General features: G+C 39.4%; 2 protein-coding genes and 1 non-coding gene across 15 annotated transcripts in view; 1 reads left to right on the forward strand and 2 right to left on the reverse strand.

Annotated features, from left to right (window-relative positions):
- dnm1a (dynamin 1a) overlaps nucleotides 1-15,475 on the forward strand; it is a 43,784-nt gene that overhangs the window by 26,281 nt on the left and 2,028 nt on the right. For 7 of the 11 annotated variants that reach the window (XM_020707646.3, XM_011481751.4, XM_011481753.3 and 4 more), the window contains 6 exons: nucleotides 11,581-11,690; nucleotides 11,877-11,988; nucleotides 12,695-12,709; nucleotides 13,450-13,620; nucleotides 13,726-13,967; nucleotides 14,199-14,402. In XM_020707646.3, coding sequence (XP_020563305.1) covers nucleotides 11,581-11,690; nucleotides 11,877-11,988; nucleotides 12,695-12,709; nucleotides 13,450-13,620; nucleotides 13,726-13,967; nucleotides 14,199-14,402 — 854 coding nt within the window. The remainder of the gene's footprint in view (nucleotides 1-11,580; nucleotides 11,691-11,876; nucleotides 11,989-12,694; nucleotides 12,710-13,449; nucleotides 13,621-13,725; nucleotides 13,968-14,198; nucleotides 14,403-15,475) is intronic. The other 4 variants (XM_011481752.3, XM_078956305.1, XM_078956308.1 and 1 more) reach the window with 1 other exon arrangement.
- On the reverse strand, nucleotides 2,045-3,438 carry LOC144996653 (uncharacterized). Of its 3 annotated transcripts, none has more exons than XM_078956314.1 (3): nucleotides 3,197-3,438; nucleotides 2,626-2,689; nucleotides 2,045-2,402 (listed from the first exon to the last, which is right to left on the reverse strand). In XM_078956314.1, exons 1-3 carry the CDS (start codon nucleotides 3,257-3,259, stop codon nucleotides 2,119-2,121), a joined length of 411 nt encoding a protein of 136 aa, XP_078812440.1. In that variant the 5' UTR covers nucleotides 3,260-3,438; the 3' UTR covers nucleotides 2,045-2,118. The 3 variants fall into 3 exon arrangements, 1 of the variants encoding a protein (XP_078812440.1); XR_013659535.1 differs by having other exon boundaries at nucleotides 2,150-2,368; nucleotides 2,490-2,656; nucleotides 3,197-3,407; XR_013659534.1 differs by having other exon boundaries at nucleotides 2,227-2,368; nucleotides 3,197-3,418.
- mir199a-3 (microRNA mir-199a-3) lies at nucleotides 2,294-2,396 on the reverse strand. Its single transcript, NR_107149.1, has one exon. It is a non-coding gene; the product is annotated as a microRNA mir-199a-3 (primary transcript).

The following is a 15,475-nucleotide window of genomic DNA, read 5'->3' on the forward strand; positions in this document are numbered from 1 at the left end:
ATTACTGTCAGCTTTCAATATCCAAAAAAAATACTTCTTTGAAAGTTCCAATATTTCTCCATCACTCTCTCCCTCCTTACTGTCTCCTCCCTCCATCAGTCCCTTCAATCTCCCCCTTTCTGTATTTATTTGAACATGGAGCTGCGAGGGTGCATGGGAATCAAAAATCAACACTTGGTGCCGAGGCTGGAGGGCACAGCAGCGCTGTATGCACTCAATTTTTGTATTTAAAAAAAGAAGTAAAAAAGACTCATTCCTTTGTGTTTCTTTTTTTTTTTTTTTTTTGGTCTGACTTGAACATTTTACACAAGCCTCTTAATCATAAACCCACACACACACCAGAAGCTGGAACACTCTGGAGGACCCATACTGTGAGCCAGGGTGAACTTTTGCCAAAAAACACACAGTTCTTGAAATGTAATGTTTAGTTTAAGCTGGAAAAATGTCAGCACAAGCAGGTTTTGTGCATCTTTTCTGCAGTTTTAATATGGACATGTTTCTTTCTTTTTTTTGCTCAAAAAGGCAGGGCATTTCTGTTTTACTGGCTGCCTCTTGTCATGGGGAAAACCCCTTCTCAAGACTGGCAACACACACAGAAACACAAGCTAAAACCACCTTCAGACACTAATAATACATTTAAACCCAATTATCTGTGCCAGGATGTTTTGGTTGGTGTGTTCATGCACTTTTGGAAACCTTCTGGTCTGTGTTACCACAGCAGATGCCAAAACTTTGAATCCAACTGCCCTTTGGATTTAAACAAGCCAAGAAGGTGATGGGGGGGATGGTGGAGTGAGGAAAAGTCGGCGTGGTAAAAACTGATTCATTTAACCCTTGTGCAATCCTATGGGGTCCAGATGACCCGATCCATACATTGACGTGTTCTCCCTACCTTGACAAAAGTGGATAAAGGTGGAAAGATTTCATGTAATCCATGGAAACCAGTGAAGATCACAAATCATTGAAGAAAAAAGATTTAGAGCACTGTCTAGTGGGTCTAGATGACCCAACTCCCAATGTTAAAGTGCCTAGGATCGCACAAGGGTTAAAGAAAAATAGAAATTTGCACAAAAGATGCACTTGGAATACAATTGTCATGAAGAGCACTTTCAAAGTTAGATTAATGACAAGAGCTGCCCCTGAGTTGCTGTGTGTATTCCTATGAGTCTGCTCACATGTGTGTGTATGTTGTGTGTGTTTGTGTGCCTGGGTTTCCCTGCTCCAGCTGTAAAGCTGCCAGAATGCCAGACTCTCCTGGTGATCCCAGCTGTAAACATCCTTGGGGGGGACGACACAGTCGATTGCTGCTTTCAGTGCACCCTAACAGAATGTCCGCAAGATGTGTATATGTGAGCCCGCACTGGGGGGGGGGGGGGGGGGGGGGGGGGGGTATGCATGTTCCTGGCCCAAAAGAACAACAACAACAAAAAAAGTATGTGGTGGCGGGGCTTCAAATGAAAACAGTTTGGTTTGTGTGTTTTTTTTCCTCCCTGCAGACGGTATTCTGTGATAGGACATTGTGCAAATGTTTTTGCCTTCTCTGCTTTGTGTGTTTGTCGCTTTGCTCTATCAAACACAGACGAGGCCTAAAAGCAAGCTGTGGGCCCAGGATGAAAGAGAATAAAAAAGGGGGGGAACACGATGATATTCAATTTTTTTAGGGGGGGTGGGGGGTACTAAACTTCTACCCCTTAACCCGCAAACCACAAAAACAATTTTCTGACTTTTCCTTTAGGAATGCTGTTGAAAGATTTTCAAAAAGGGAGACCATGACAGAGTTGCTCCTTTTTTGGCATTTTTGTAGAGGTGTTTTGTTTTCCTGGCTCCCTATAATTTATATAGTCATTTAAGATGCTAATGCAATAAAATCTGATGCAAAATTAAAGATTTTTCAGCATGATACCTCAGATTTACTCTGTAATTAAATCAAATCTATATGTCTCTCTGTGTGGTTAAATTATTCTGCTTTTACACAGATGTTTGTGTTCAATAAACTGTGTTTCATGTTTCTACCTTTTTTGAGAAAATAAAGACAGAAACAGTGTCACACAAAAATATTTTATTAGCTATTCCAAGTTTTGAACTTAAAGACTACATTGAATGAAACTGCATTTTATTTCAGTTTGTACGGTTTGGTAAATCCATCCCTGGTAGATGTTGGGCCTCTGAGGTGGTGGAGCTTTTGAGTGCTTCATCCTGGCTTGTGCACCGAGGTCCAGAAGGACCAAGAGTGGCGCTCCTGGATGCCTCCTTGGTCTCAGTCTCTCGTTCCTGAAGCTTTAAAAGGTATCCGCGCACTTCCCTAACCAGCCTAACCAATGTGCAGACTACTGTACAACCACTACTTCCTGAACAGGTAGTCTGAACACTGGGCAGGCGGGATGGGGGGAGGGGTAAATTTGCTGAAGAGGAGAACTTCTCATTTATTGATACATTTTTACATCAGAGATATTTGACATTCATGCACATCAATGCAAAATTGCACTTACTGCGGTTCTAAAATTGAGATATTTGAGTTTCCTGTTCTCAGTCTGACCACTACAAAGGGCTGATCTAACTAGCTGATGGATGAGAGGAACATGGATGTAGAGGAGGACAGGTTAGTTGAATCTGATAGTCACTCACTGGCAGACTCTACGACATTCTCTCCAGTTTCCTGCAGCGAGAAGCAACATTCCACATCATCATCCTGGGCGGGAAAAGCACAAGACACTCAGCAATGTTATGCACACTTTTTAATTAAGGTTTATGCATTTAATAGGGTATTATTAATAATAAGTGTTTGCTTTTGATCCAAACTTAACTTCATTTTGACAAAAACAATGCAAAATAATAGTTTTCCCTAGCAATTAGTTTTCTGGATGTGGATTAAATAGGATCACATAGGCAAAGAGCAAACACACACAAAGGGTCATACCCCATAAAGCCCACATTTGTAAAGCTAATCTATGCTTGACCCCTCTGAACCCTGGCCTAGGCTAAACAAATAGCTCAGGATATTTCATAAGTGATAGAAAAACACAAACTATTTTGCCTCCAAGGAGTCTCTTGTAGAGAGGAACTTGTGTTGGAATATTTGTGGTCAGCTGAGATCATGTAACCCTGGCCCAACACTTTCCGCTAAAGCACAGTTCTACAGAAGCGTTTTTCTTCAGCACATCCACACAGGTAGAAGTTTAGCTCGAAGATGGAATACCTTAAAGCTGGCGAGATCTCCTCTGGTTTTGTAGAGTTTCTTTGTCTCCATTTTTTTCTCCATCTCGACTGTTTTACTCAGCCGCAGAGTTTCTGCATCTTCTTGCTCAATGCTGCTCTGTGGCGTAGAAAGGGTTTTTTAAAAAGAAACGACACGGGAAAAGACCGGAACGATAGAGAAGAAGGCTGGAAGTTTGACGTGGCAGACAGACTGGCTACGGAGGTCCTGCTACCAGAGACAGAAGGAGAAAAGGAAGGAGGCAGAGAGGAGATATGGAGAAGGAAAGAGGCGGAGCTCTCCGGCCCCCCATTTTTCCTTTTCTCCTCTTTTCTTTTTGTCTCCCCTCCTTCTGTCTGCATCCCCCTTCACTCCTTTACTTTTTCTTCTCTGGGTTATGGGGAGAAAGTGGAAGGTCAGAGGTGAACAGGAAGTGAAAATGCTTCCATTTGTCATGTGTGCTGTAAAATTTCAAAAAAGTAGTGAAGCATTTGCTTTGTAGTGGAAGCCTGTAGACTGATGGTAGGGTGCTCTTCCACAGAGACACATGTATGTTTTCTAAGCTCCTCTTTAATAATCCAGCTTGTGTATGAAGCCCTGCGTATGGTAAACCTGAGCACATATGCGGTTTTGGACATCTGAGTGATGGATGTGTGTTTAGGAGTTGGGCTGGATGAGAGCAGAAACTCCACGGTCTTTGTAGCGAGGGCAGGAATGTCGGCGCTTTCTTGGCAAGCGGGAGGAAGCCTTGTAATAACTCCAGATGTGCAGCCCTGTGGTCTCCGTCTCTTTCTTGCTCCCTCTGTTTTTACTTCTAAAGCTGATTTCCTCTCCCTGTCCGACTGAAATAAAGGGCCCTTTATGCTGCCCTTCCAACACACACAAAGAGCGATGGAGGGAGGGGTGGCTAGGATTCGAAAAGGTGACACACTACTGGTAAATCAGAACCAGAGCAAAGATGCTGCGTATGCGGAGAAACAAAGGCCCAAAGTTTGCTTTCCTTGCCCTCCTATACATTTCTGTCCCTTTCTGACTTGTGGCTGACAGAAGTAATCAGTACTAAAGTTTCCAGGTGTGTGCATGTGTGCGGCCGAGTGTTTGTTTTAGCGGTGGCAATCGTAGCAGGCGCAATCCCAAGAGGAGAAAGTCAGCAGTCCTGCTGCATAGGGGAAGCCGGAGAGATGTGGGGGGAGAAATGCAAGGAGGTGAAGGGATGTCCAGGGAGCAGAGCGGGAGTACAGGAGGCTGTGAGGGACAGGAATCAATCCTCACGTGAAATTTTGCAGATCATTCCTGCAGATGAGTTCGGAGCTCGGAGACTGGAAAGAGTGGATTTGAACGGATGGAAGGGAGGAGTTCTGTGGTCGCACCAACATTGTTTCCACTGTTTGGATGACCAGGCTGCCTTCTCAGACTCAGAACAAGCAGAAACACTGTGGAAATATGAAAAGCACACACCATTTTTCCATAATACTTTAGAGAAACTCCTTGTTATTTACAGCTATGCCCCTAAAAACGGGATGTTTTATGTGTTTGTATGAGTGTGGGAAACTGTTAACATCACGCTGCACATTTATTTAGGAAGGTGTTACAAGCCAAAATGTGTTCAGACATATTTTCCACAAATGTCAGCCTGTTTTTTACTTTCTTTCTCCGTAATTTCTTTAGAGTAGTGCAGTTGTAAACAGTATTTGACTCTTTTTTTAATGTCTTTTGGTCAAACCACGGGTCTGCAACCTGCAGCTCTGGAGCCACATGTGACTCTTTTACCTCTATGTTGCTGTGCACTGGTTAAACAAAAATAAAACACTTTTTAACTTTAAAAAAGTAGCTGCAAAGTAAAAAGTAAGTAAAAAAAAGTCAAACAAATTAACCCAAACTATATTCAACTCATGTGCTCCGTCTTTGAACAAATTCAAGAATTTTAAGTGTGCCTTATGGTTAGAAAATATGGTAACTCCGATTTAACGTTGGTTAGTTAGATTTAAGGTTTTCTTCACCAAACAGTAAAATAAGCTGTTTTTTGTTTTTGTTTTTAATCACTGTTGATACAACCAATTTCTTTTGCTGCATTGAGATATTCCTATATGACATGAGGTGGCTTTTATTTTGAAAGGAAGTCCTTGTAATTTCTGTTAAAAGTGATAAATTATTAAAAATTTGGAAAAAAGGCTATATTATCTTTGTGTTCATGACATATGTATGCCAAACAAAAAACAATAGTTCATTTATAAGTATTATAATAATAACAATAGCAAAAATACAAATCTGTTTTTTTAAGGTAGAAGGAAGACTTTATGGCTCTTATTTAGATAACATAAGTGAGAAATCAACCCAAATGGCTCTTTAAATTATGATGGTTGCAGATCCTAGGGTAAAACCAACCAATAACAATTAATCAAAAGAAGAAAAAAAAGTTTTAGACTGCTTCAGGCAAACTGATCTTTACACAGAACACTAGTTTTAAGAAACAAGCTTGAAAATACATAATTCTTTCCCTGTTTATGATAGAAAAGTCAAGAAAATATTTCATTGATAAATGTATATTTAAGTAGAATTTAATGATATCTAAAAGAAACTAATGCTGTTTGGATGAATAATGAGAGTCAGTGGTTATTATCACATAAAACAAAGACTTATAGTAATGAATAAATAACATGGTGTCTTGTGAAAGAAAACATGGTTAAAAATTGTAAAATAGACAAAAACTGAGTGATGGCTGCAAGATGAGACAGTCGACTCAGAGGATTTAAATTAAAATGTTTTCTTTAGCTGACCGTTGTGATGAAAAAAAAAAGGTATGGTAGCTTTTATGTCCCGTTAATTATCATATTTTAGTGATTGTTGGGTTTGGTTAGTTCTGGAGGAAAAAAAAGAAAAAAGGACTGGTCCCAAACAAACAGAGAAAAGATAAGTAAAAAGCTCACAGTTGTGTGTTAGTGTGTGAGTCACACTGGGATCTGCTTTCATTGTAGGTTAGTATGTTAATACAGGGTTTAAGGTGTGGTGTAAAGGCAGGGTTTAGCCCAAGTGTAACGTTTCTGTGTAATTTCCTGTGACAAGATGGAAACACAACTGTATTTGTGTTAGCGGTTCACTTTTATATAGGACTTTTTGACCTTATCCTGAAGCACTTTACAACTTGTCTAGTTGTTTCAGCCTCTTATACTGGCACAGCACTCCTGAATGTGCGTCTGCTGTATGCACAGTGAGCAATCGCACACAAATGAGGGGATTACCATGTTTGCTATCCTCCTAACTACAGTTTTTGGATTTTTTGCGTGATGATAAAAAGATGGTAGATGTCGATGTCAAGAGAAAACCTTTTTTTTGTGATAAAGAGATAGTAGATGTTGTCATCAAGAGAAAACAAATCTGTAATAATGAGATAAGAATATACCTTTTTCTATTTTTCTGCAATCCGTAGCTACACAAAGCAGTTTGTCAAAGAAAATGTCAAACACAAAACAAGCTGATCAATTTATAATTGATCACTTTAATCATGGTCGGAGATTGTGCTGATGTTGTTGGTCATAAGCAACGTCCAAATCAGGCATCGTCATTTGAGGAGATAGTGGGCCTGGCTACAGCTGCATAGGCGGCTGCAGTTCAGAGAAAACGGTGGTAAGAAAAGGAGAGGTAGATGGTTATAACAAGAAAACCAAGGTAGGCCATTGGCGGCTTCCATAATTTCGTATTGTTCATTTAGATCTTATTTTTTATATTCAATAGTTTTTCTTATCACATTTTGCCGTTATTATAAATCATCTTGAGATCAAATTTTAACAAATGTTAAGTGTTCTGCTATCAAATATGAACTTTTTAATTTTTTAAGTTTACTTTAAATTTGAAAAAATAATGCTAAAACTATAAAAGCTCTGGCTTATTAGTTATTACTCTGGCTAAGTTTTTCTAAACATAACCATTTGAGATAAAGCTGCAAATAACCCTCACATAACACATCTAAGATCATGCAACCACAAAGGAAAAATGTTTTAATAGAAAGTTCAAAGCATTACCCCATGTTATTTTTTAGTTTGGTTCTACGTGTAGAAGTTTTTTCTGCAATGTTTTGATATTTTGTTTAACTTTTCGGTAAAAATTCCAGCTCTGACCTATATTATTTACCTAAACACGTGTTTTTTTTTCAAAAAAAGTAAAAATAAAAGGGATATTTTCTATTTGAATGAAAAGTCAATGGTTTCTTTTTTTTGTAGGTTGTGTGAAGATTTACCTTTCATGCACTTAGCATGTGCACGTCAGGCCTATAGGAGCCTTTTTGCTTTGTCTTATTTGTCATTTTGACACAGCAGAAAAACACCCAAACAGTCCTATAGATGTATCATTGTAGAGTGTTGGACTTTCAGGCTCTCCTTCAGCCTTCACTGATGTGTTTAGACAAAAACTTGCTGTTAAAAGGAAAATCTGTGAGTGTCTCATGTGTCCTCTCTTTTTGTCGGAGCACTGCGGTGGTCCGATGATTGATTACATGTTCTGGGAAGAACATTCTGCAGGAGCAAATGAAGAATAGGTAACGGGCAATCTGGCAATTACCAGTGTAGCTGTGGATGTGTTTTTCCCTCCTCCTGCAGTAATTTCTTCCTATTGTTCCCACAGGAAGAACTGAAAAATGTGTTCCAAAATGAAAAAAAAAATCTTGGAGGGTGAAAATGAAGGATTTTTTGGGACACTGCTGTTTCCAGACTTTCTTGTCTGAGTTTATCCGGTAGCTCTTTGACTAACAGCTGAAGTGCTGTAGCGTGACGCCTTTGGGTTGTTTGTTATCAGTGTTTTTGCACAATTTGCAGCATTGGTGATGCATCAACAGCTGAGAGGTTTTTACACAAAACGCTCAAATAGCTCCAGACAACTAGCTTCTCTTGGTTTTCTGTTCCTGATTTAAATGTTGGACACACACACAAAGTTTCAAACTTGTTTCTCACAAGATAAAGACTTAAAGAAGTTTAAAGTGCATAACCAGTTTTTATTTTGAATTAAAAATGATGTTTTCCCATAATTTTCTGCTTTGTGTGCATAAAAGACATAGCAAACCTAGTTTTCCAACATTCCATGGGTTCAACAAAAAGTGTCCGCAATACTAACATGTGAGGCTAATAGAAAAATCACTTTTGTAAAAGACACGGCGCAACAGGAGAATGCAAGACGACTGCAAGGGAAGAAAAAAATGAAGGGAGGTAAGGAGGAGGGTTGTGAAAATTGGCGCTGGCTGCCACCCAGGGCCCAGTCTTTGCGGTAATGAAGGGCTAGAAGCGGCATTATTGCTCCCAGATGTCGTGCGGCTTTTCCGCACCGCTTTGATGCACGGCCCAGGACTTTTCTGTCAGAGTCCCATCAAGACACACACACACACAGACGCACACACACACACACATAAGTCTTGCCAACTCCTAAAACACAGTGAACGCAATAAAAGCATCTCCTTGGTTTTGCAGAACGTACTCATGTTTTAGTGTCAGTGAGTCACTCATATTCCATGAGCGTTTTAAAATTCTAAATATGTTTTTGTCATGAAGTGGTACTGAGAGGTGAAGTGCATTTATGAATGCAGAGGTGAACTTCCTTTTGCCTTTCCTTAAAATGAGCCCGCTATTACTCACAAACCAAACAAAACCCATGGAAAATATTTTATTCCTGCACCATCAAGAGCAACGCCAGTGCCGTGTGGAAGTTCAGACACAGAGGAAAGTCATATAATCCTGAGCATGTTCGTTTTCTTTCTCACCTAAATGGACATTTGATCTACCGTACTTTCGAATTCTTTCATCTTTATTAAAAAATATGTTCTACATTTTTCCTAACTTAGCATTTCTCACGTATTAGCAAAGTTGTGCATTTACCAGACATGAACTTGGACCTTCCAAAGTTTTGACAAGCTGGAAAAGACATAGTTTTCAAGAATGACAGAAATTATAAGGGAAGTCTGCAAAAATAGTGATTGACATTACATCTTAATATCTGAATTTCATCAGTCAATGGAACACAGAAAAAAAAGTAGTTCCTGATTTTTAACGTCACACTCCAACCATCTTTTGATCTATTTTCAAAGTATTCCAAGTGTTCTTTTAATTATGGTAATGCTGTTTTTATCCAAAATCATAAACACACAAACTGTCTTTTATTAGGACATGTTTTCTGCAGAGCAACAGTAGTTCAGTAGAAATTTTCCTCTTAGTTGTCAGCAGGACTGTTGGAATGGAGTAAGCCTGCCCTGACTTCCCATCATCTAGCCGTTTACACTCTCTCCCACTGGCCCATCTCAACCCTAATATCCCTGGTGCAACGTAAATGGCGAGCAATGTTGGAGCTATCCATCAGAGTGGGGTCTTTAACAGGCCAGAAGGTCACAGAGTTCATGTGGATAATAAGGTTTCTTTTTCTTGGTTTTTTTTACTTATTATAAAAAGCAAAAATGTTTTACCTAAACTGAAAAGCTGTAATTACAGTTGCAAAAATCTTCTGAAAATATCAAAATCACATAAATCCTTTTTATTTGTGACCTGCTTGTTCCTGCCCTAATTTTTAAAATGTTCTTTTTAAAAAACAAAGAAATTTTTTTTTCTTGCAATGTTCTAAAAGTTTTCGAGAGTTGTTGCTCTGCGTTGCGCATAACTTTCTCTTGCACATTAATGACACTCCACACATGGATGCAATCACAGATGACCACAGACACACACTGCTTTGTGTTGCTGTTTCCAAGGTACTTATATTTCTAATCCAGGCAAAGTTTCCTAACAATCCAGAGGCTGTTTAATATTTTCATACCCCACTGATGATGTTTGTCATTGTCTGTCTGCGCAGAGAAACACAAAAAGGTCCCATGGGGGCAGTTTATTGTAGATATACAGTTTTGAATCTTTCTTCATGGGTGGATTTTTCGTGGGTGTGTTCAAAATAATTTTTTATGTATTCCTGTGTGTGTTTAATATCTGAAATCTGTGCCGCTGCTCAATCCCGCTGACTGGATTTCAGAGGAACATATGGAAAATCACTTAGGGCTCTCCAAAATCAAGAACACGCGTGTGGCAAATCAAATGTGGACAATAGAATGAAAACACAACAAGACAAAAAAACATCTTGAACAATCTATAATAGAAAAACATTAGAGCCTTTAATTTAGTTTTTCTTTTTTTTTTTTTTTTAACTATGATTGGTCTTTGCTTCTCTGCTTAAATTCATTTTTTTCTTAGGTTATCACATACAAACTCTGAAGCCTTCCTCCATCTCGTCCTCCCCCTCCTTTATCCTTGTCTTTCCAAAATTCTCCAGACTGAATTTACTGGCCAGAAGAGAGGAAAATATATGAATCAATCCAAGGCAGCTAACTCCCTGGGAGAGGGAAAACCAGAGTAAGGGGGGGGGGGGTTAAGAAGGGAGAGAAAGATGGAATATAAGGATTAAGAAGTAAAGGACTGAAAGAGAAAAAGTGCAGAATGAAGAGTCTGCAAATGATGAAGTCAGCATTCAGCAGTCTGGGTCCACTGCTGTGCTCCTGTTTTTAGTATTTTTTTCAGTGTCATAGACACTCGTCACTGCCAATTGCATCTGTTTATGTGCGCTTTTATATGATTGTGTTTCTGTTGTTCTTTGAAAGTGGAGATTTTACACACATTTAGGGGATTTGACTGTTTGGCTGCACAGGTCATAAATCCTTTGATTGAGGAGTTTGGCCTCAGAAGAAATCCCCTGCCTTTCTCCTGCTATGGTGCATGCACACACACACACACAAACACACACTCCTGTGCACACGCTCACAAACGCAAGGTTGGGCAGGGCGAGCTTGTGGTTAGGCATCCAGATGGTTTTAAGTTTAGTTAGAGACTGTGCTCAGAAGGTACTTTTTTTTAGCCCGACTGCGTTTTCATGCATGTGTGTTTATGTTTTCTGTATGTTTTTAGAAACTCACATAATCTGATCTATTTATAGTTGTTTTGTTTATTCTTATTCATGCATCTTTGTGGCTTTCTAACATGAAAAACTTTGACTCAATCATAAAACTTTTAGAGTTTATAACTACAGCACCACTGAGTGTGACTCATGTTGGAGCTAACGGCACCATAAATAAGGGCACGTCTGTGTATTATAAGTTGTGTGCAGATTTACTAGTACAACAAATGTTACTGAAGCCTAACATAACTTTTGCATTTCTATTGTGTTTTTGTTTGCTAATCTATTTACTTAACTTAATAACCTTTTATTTCTTCTTTTTCTTTTAATTTTTCTTTGCTGGCATAAATTTGTTTTTTCCTCCTTTAATAACTTTTAGTTAAAATATTGTTGATCTGCCTTCTGCTGGACTCTCCTCTGATCAGTGTCACTTCTCAAAACCAGTTTTTCTGACCTCTGTGTTGCTGTGTCGCCCCCTGCAGGAAAAAGAGAAGAAGTACATGCTCCAGGTGGACAACTTGAAGCTGAGGGATGTCGAGAAGGGTTTCATGTCCAGCAAGCATATTTTTGCCCTCTTCAACACTGAGCAGAGGTCTTGTTGAACAAACAGCTATTACTTATCACATGACAGGAACATTTGAGCGAGAAAAAGAAAAAGAAAAAATTGTCACCAGAAAAACAAGCTCACATTTAAGTTTTGATGCAATTTTTTTGGTGTTTTGTCTAATTATTGATGCATCTTTACATGAATGCTTAGATCTTTTTTGAATGTGTACAGAAATGTGTATAAGGACTACCGTCAGCTGGAGCTGGCCTGTGAGAGTCAGGAAGACGTAGATGCCTGGAAAGCCTCCTTCCTCAGAGCTGGAGTTTATCCTGAGCGTGTCACGGTGAGATTTAGTTTAAACATACGAGCACACTAAAAATGGCAAAACATCAATTTGGTAATAAATCACTAAAAGATATGTTTGAAAGTATATTGAAAGTTTTTGTTTGTGAAAATTTGTGTAATTTTCAGAATGTCACTTTAAAACTGGGGTGGCAAGATCTATAGTTGAGATTGTACATTGTCTTGACAAGAAATTGCATTAATCGATTTATTTGTCAAATTAAATTTGTACAGTTAATTTTAATCATGGTAACCAATAAATTAAAAAAAATATTCATCTAAACAATAGGATTCAATCTAAATGCCCATAAAAACAAGAACTGTAATTTTTAAAGCACAACACAAGTTATTTAAACTATATTTCTGCATTTAATACTTCATTCATTTTCCTTTGGTTCATATTTATATTATTAAAATTTGATCTTTTTCTTTTATTTATTTTTTGGATGTGATACATAAAAATTTTGCATTTTGACATTTTTAACCATAACTTAAAAAAGAAGTCTTAACATATTAAAACTGTATTTTACATTGAAAAGGAGACAAAATGTTTTTAAAAAGTTTTGCAGTAAATTTGAACATGTTTTTTTTTATGTTACTTCTGTTTTAGATCTTTGCTGTAATGTTTACATGTTGTCTTCTCTATGTTGCTGAATCTCTCATGTTGTGTCCATCAAACTTTTTTTCACTGCTGTTGCATCTTGTAGGAAAAAGAAGGGAAGGTATGTCATTTCTGTCTGCATCTCAATTTCATCATTTCCTTGTGTGTGTGTGTTTGTTTTCTACCTTTGGGGAAAAAAATGATGCATTTAGTGTCTTTCTTGCAGAAGTTGAGATCAAATCACAAACAATGTAAAAGTAGCCAAATTCTTTTTGAAAAAGATGCACTTTTCCGATCCGTTTGAACTAAAGTGACTGTGTGAACTTGCACATAATTACTCACGTAAGAGTTTTTTAATGTTCGGTCCTAGCTAATTTACATAGCAGAGAACATACTTAGAAATTTAGGTAAAAAGTTTAAAAAAAAGCTAGTATTTGTGCCATCACAGTGAAAATAAGATCATTTTACCTTCTGCTTGGGTATGAGAGGATTTTTTTCTCAAGGTTTTGATTTTCAGAACAAATGCTTTGCTTGTGAGCTGAACCTTGTTAGCTTGCGTTTCTATCATTAAAAGTCGATTATTTGAGATGTCTGTCTGGGTGCAAATTTAACTTAACTTAATGAATTATTTCACTGAGTGAAGAGGGTACCAGAGACGTCATGTTATATTTGCACACATGAATGTACAGGACTAGAGGCAGATGTGTTATAAATCATTTTGCATCTGCAAACTGTGTTTTAGACTCCTCATCTATTTGCTGTTAAATTTAACTTCATGTTCCTTTCTGATATGTGTGTAACGTTGGTTTCCCTGGAGCAGGAGCTTGTCTTTCGGTTAATCCTTTGTTTTTGTTTTGTCAGAGTGATGGTGGGGATGATAACGACTCGGACAACTTGATGCACAGCATGGACCCTCAGCTGGAGCGGCAGGTGGAGACCATCCGCAACCTGGTTGACTCCTACATGTCCATCGTCAACAAGACTGTGCGGGACCTGATGCCAAAGACCATCATGCACCTCATGATCAACAACGTACGCCTCCTTTTTTAGGACGTACCACTGCTTAAGTCAATAAAAAGAAACAGAAAAGACTGTGTTTTGATTGTTAACATGTTTTGTTAACATTTCTGTGTGCAGACTAAGGAATTCATTAATGCCGAGCTGCTGGCACAGCTGTACTCCTGCGGAGACCAAAACTCCCTGATGGAGGAGTCTCAGGAGCAGGCGCAGCACCGTGACGAGATGCTGCGGATGTACCACGCCCTGCGAGAGGCCCTCCGGATCATCGGCGACATCAGCACAACCACCGTGAGCACGGCCAACCCACCACCCGTGGATGACTCCTGGCTGCAGGTGCAGCGGGGCAGTCCTGGGGGAAGGTAACCAACCCACAGGCGGCATTATCATTTGGAGAATTTAAGCAGAACTGCAAGCAAAGGGGTTACGTTTAAACAGCAAACAATGAAAGAGATATATTTTGCTTTTAAATGGTTACAGATTTTTAATTAAGATCTCATCTCAGTAAGATCCATCGATTAGGTGAGATCGGAGGTAGCAGGAACCCTCTAATTCCTGCAGTGTCTGCTCTCCTTCTTCCTTGTTTTATTCAGATCTCCAGCAACTAGTCCCACCCCAAACCGAAGGGCTCCACCAGGACCTCCAGCTCGTCCAGGGTCCCGCGGTCCTCCGCCCGGGCCTCCTCCTGCTGGAGGTCCTCCTGTTCCGTCTCGCCCTGGAGCTTCTCTGGACCCCCACGCTGGACCCCCACCCTCTGTGCCATCCCGCCCAAACCGCGCTCCTCCGAGCGTGCCGAGGTGAGAAAACTGTCAAAAAGGACTTTCCAGCCCCTTCCTACAACAGACTCTCTGAGGAGGCGATGATTCAAACGATACTTAATGGCATTTTGATGTTAGGGGGATGTGAAGACTTTCGGATGAGTGAAAAAGAAAGAGGTAAATTCAATAAAGAAGAGCTGATTGTGATAGAAGATGGATTAGAGAAGAAAAAAATGCAAGCAACCCCACAATAGATGCATAAATTATAATTTTTCCTCTTTCATTGGGTATTCTATGTTTCAGTGCGAGGTAACGTCGGACTTTAATGATTTTGAACTTTCTGCATTGTTGTGAGCGAAACAGAGTTCTTGGCTTTGCATTCAGCTCCACCACAGAACATCTAAATACTTTCCTCCATCACATCCACCTGCTTCTGCTTTCTTATGGATCTGCCTCTGTTTCCTCCAGTCTCTTTCCAACCCTGATTAGCTGCTTGCCTCTTTTGATAAGATGGACACTAACGCCGCCAAGCAAAGCTCTCCCCAAAAGAAAACAAATTCAATTTGGTAGAATCTAAAATCATCCCTCGAGACATAAAAAAACAAATGCTTAAGCTTCAAAGAGAGCTGAGCAGACTCGGCGTTGGTCAGTGCTGTAATTGCCTCTCTTTTTTTCTCCTCCTGCTCTGCCCCATCACTTCTCTGAACCTCTCCACACGTCTGTTACACACATGTTGCTCCTGCAGAATCACTGTCACTGACCAGTGAGGACTTCCCGGTATGTTTGGAGCTGTTTTGCCAGCATCTCCATTCTCTCTCCACTGCATGACATTTCCCCAATGACCCCATTCAGAAGTCTGCTTGGAGTTTGTGGCGTTGATGCGGTGCAGCGGTGAAACGGGTTAGATGACACTTTAGCGTTAGCTTGTTTGGGGGCTATACAGCGTCATCAGTGATAGAGCATGTTTCTCTAAACCATGCAGTTCCTTCCTCTTTGCTCACTTTAAAGTTTAAATTCATGTTTGTTTGTTTTTTAATGATGCAGCTTTTAGTATTTATTCCGTCTAGTCTGTGTGGACTCTCCCAAAATTATTCCTTTAAGAAAACAACAAC

The sequence above is a fragment of the Oryzias latipes genome, chromosome 12, assembly GCF_053564925.1.
Source record: "Oryzias latipes strain Hd-rR chromosome 12, Olatipes_Hd-rR_3.1".
Lineage (NCBI taxonomy): Eukaryota > Metazoa > Chordata > Actinopteri > Beloniformes > Adrianichthyidae > Oryzias > Oryzias latipes.

Excerpts from the sequence above, each read along its gene's own strand:
- LOC144996653 (XM_078956314.1), bottom strand. The coding sequence starts at position 3,259 with ATGGAGAAAAAAATGGAGACAAAGAAACTCTACAAAACCAGAGGAGAT. Across the intron at positions 2,690-3,196 it reads GAGATCTCGCCAGCTTTAAG|GATGATGATGTGGAATGTTG; the intron begins GTATTCCATCTT and ends TTTCCCGCCCAG. Across the intron at positions 2,403-2,625 it reads GAATGTCGTAGAGTCTGCCA|CAAATTTACCCCTCCCCCCA; the intron begins GTGAGTGACTAT and ends TCTCCTCTTCAG.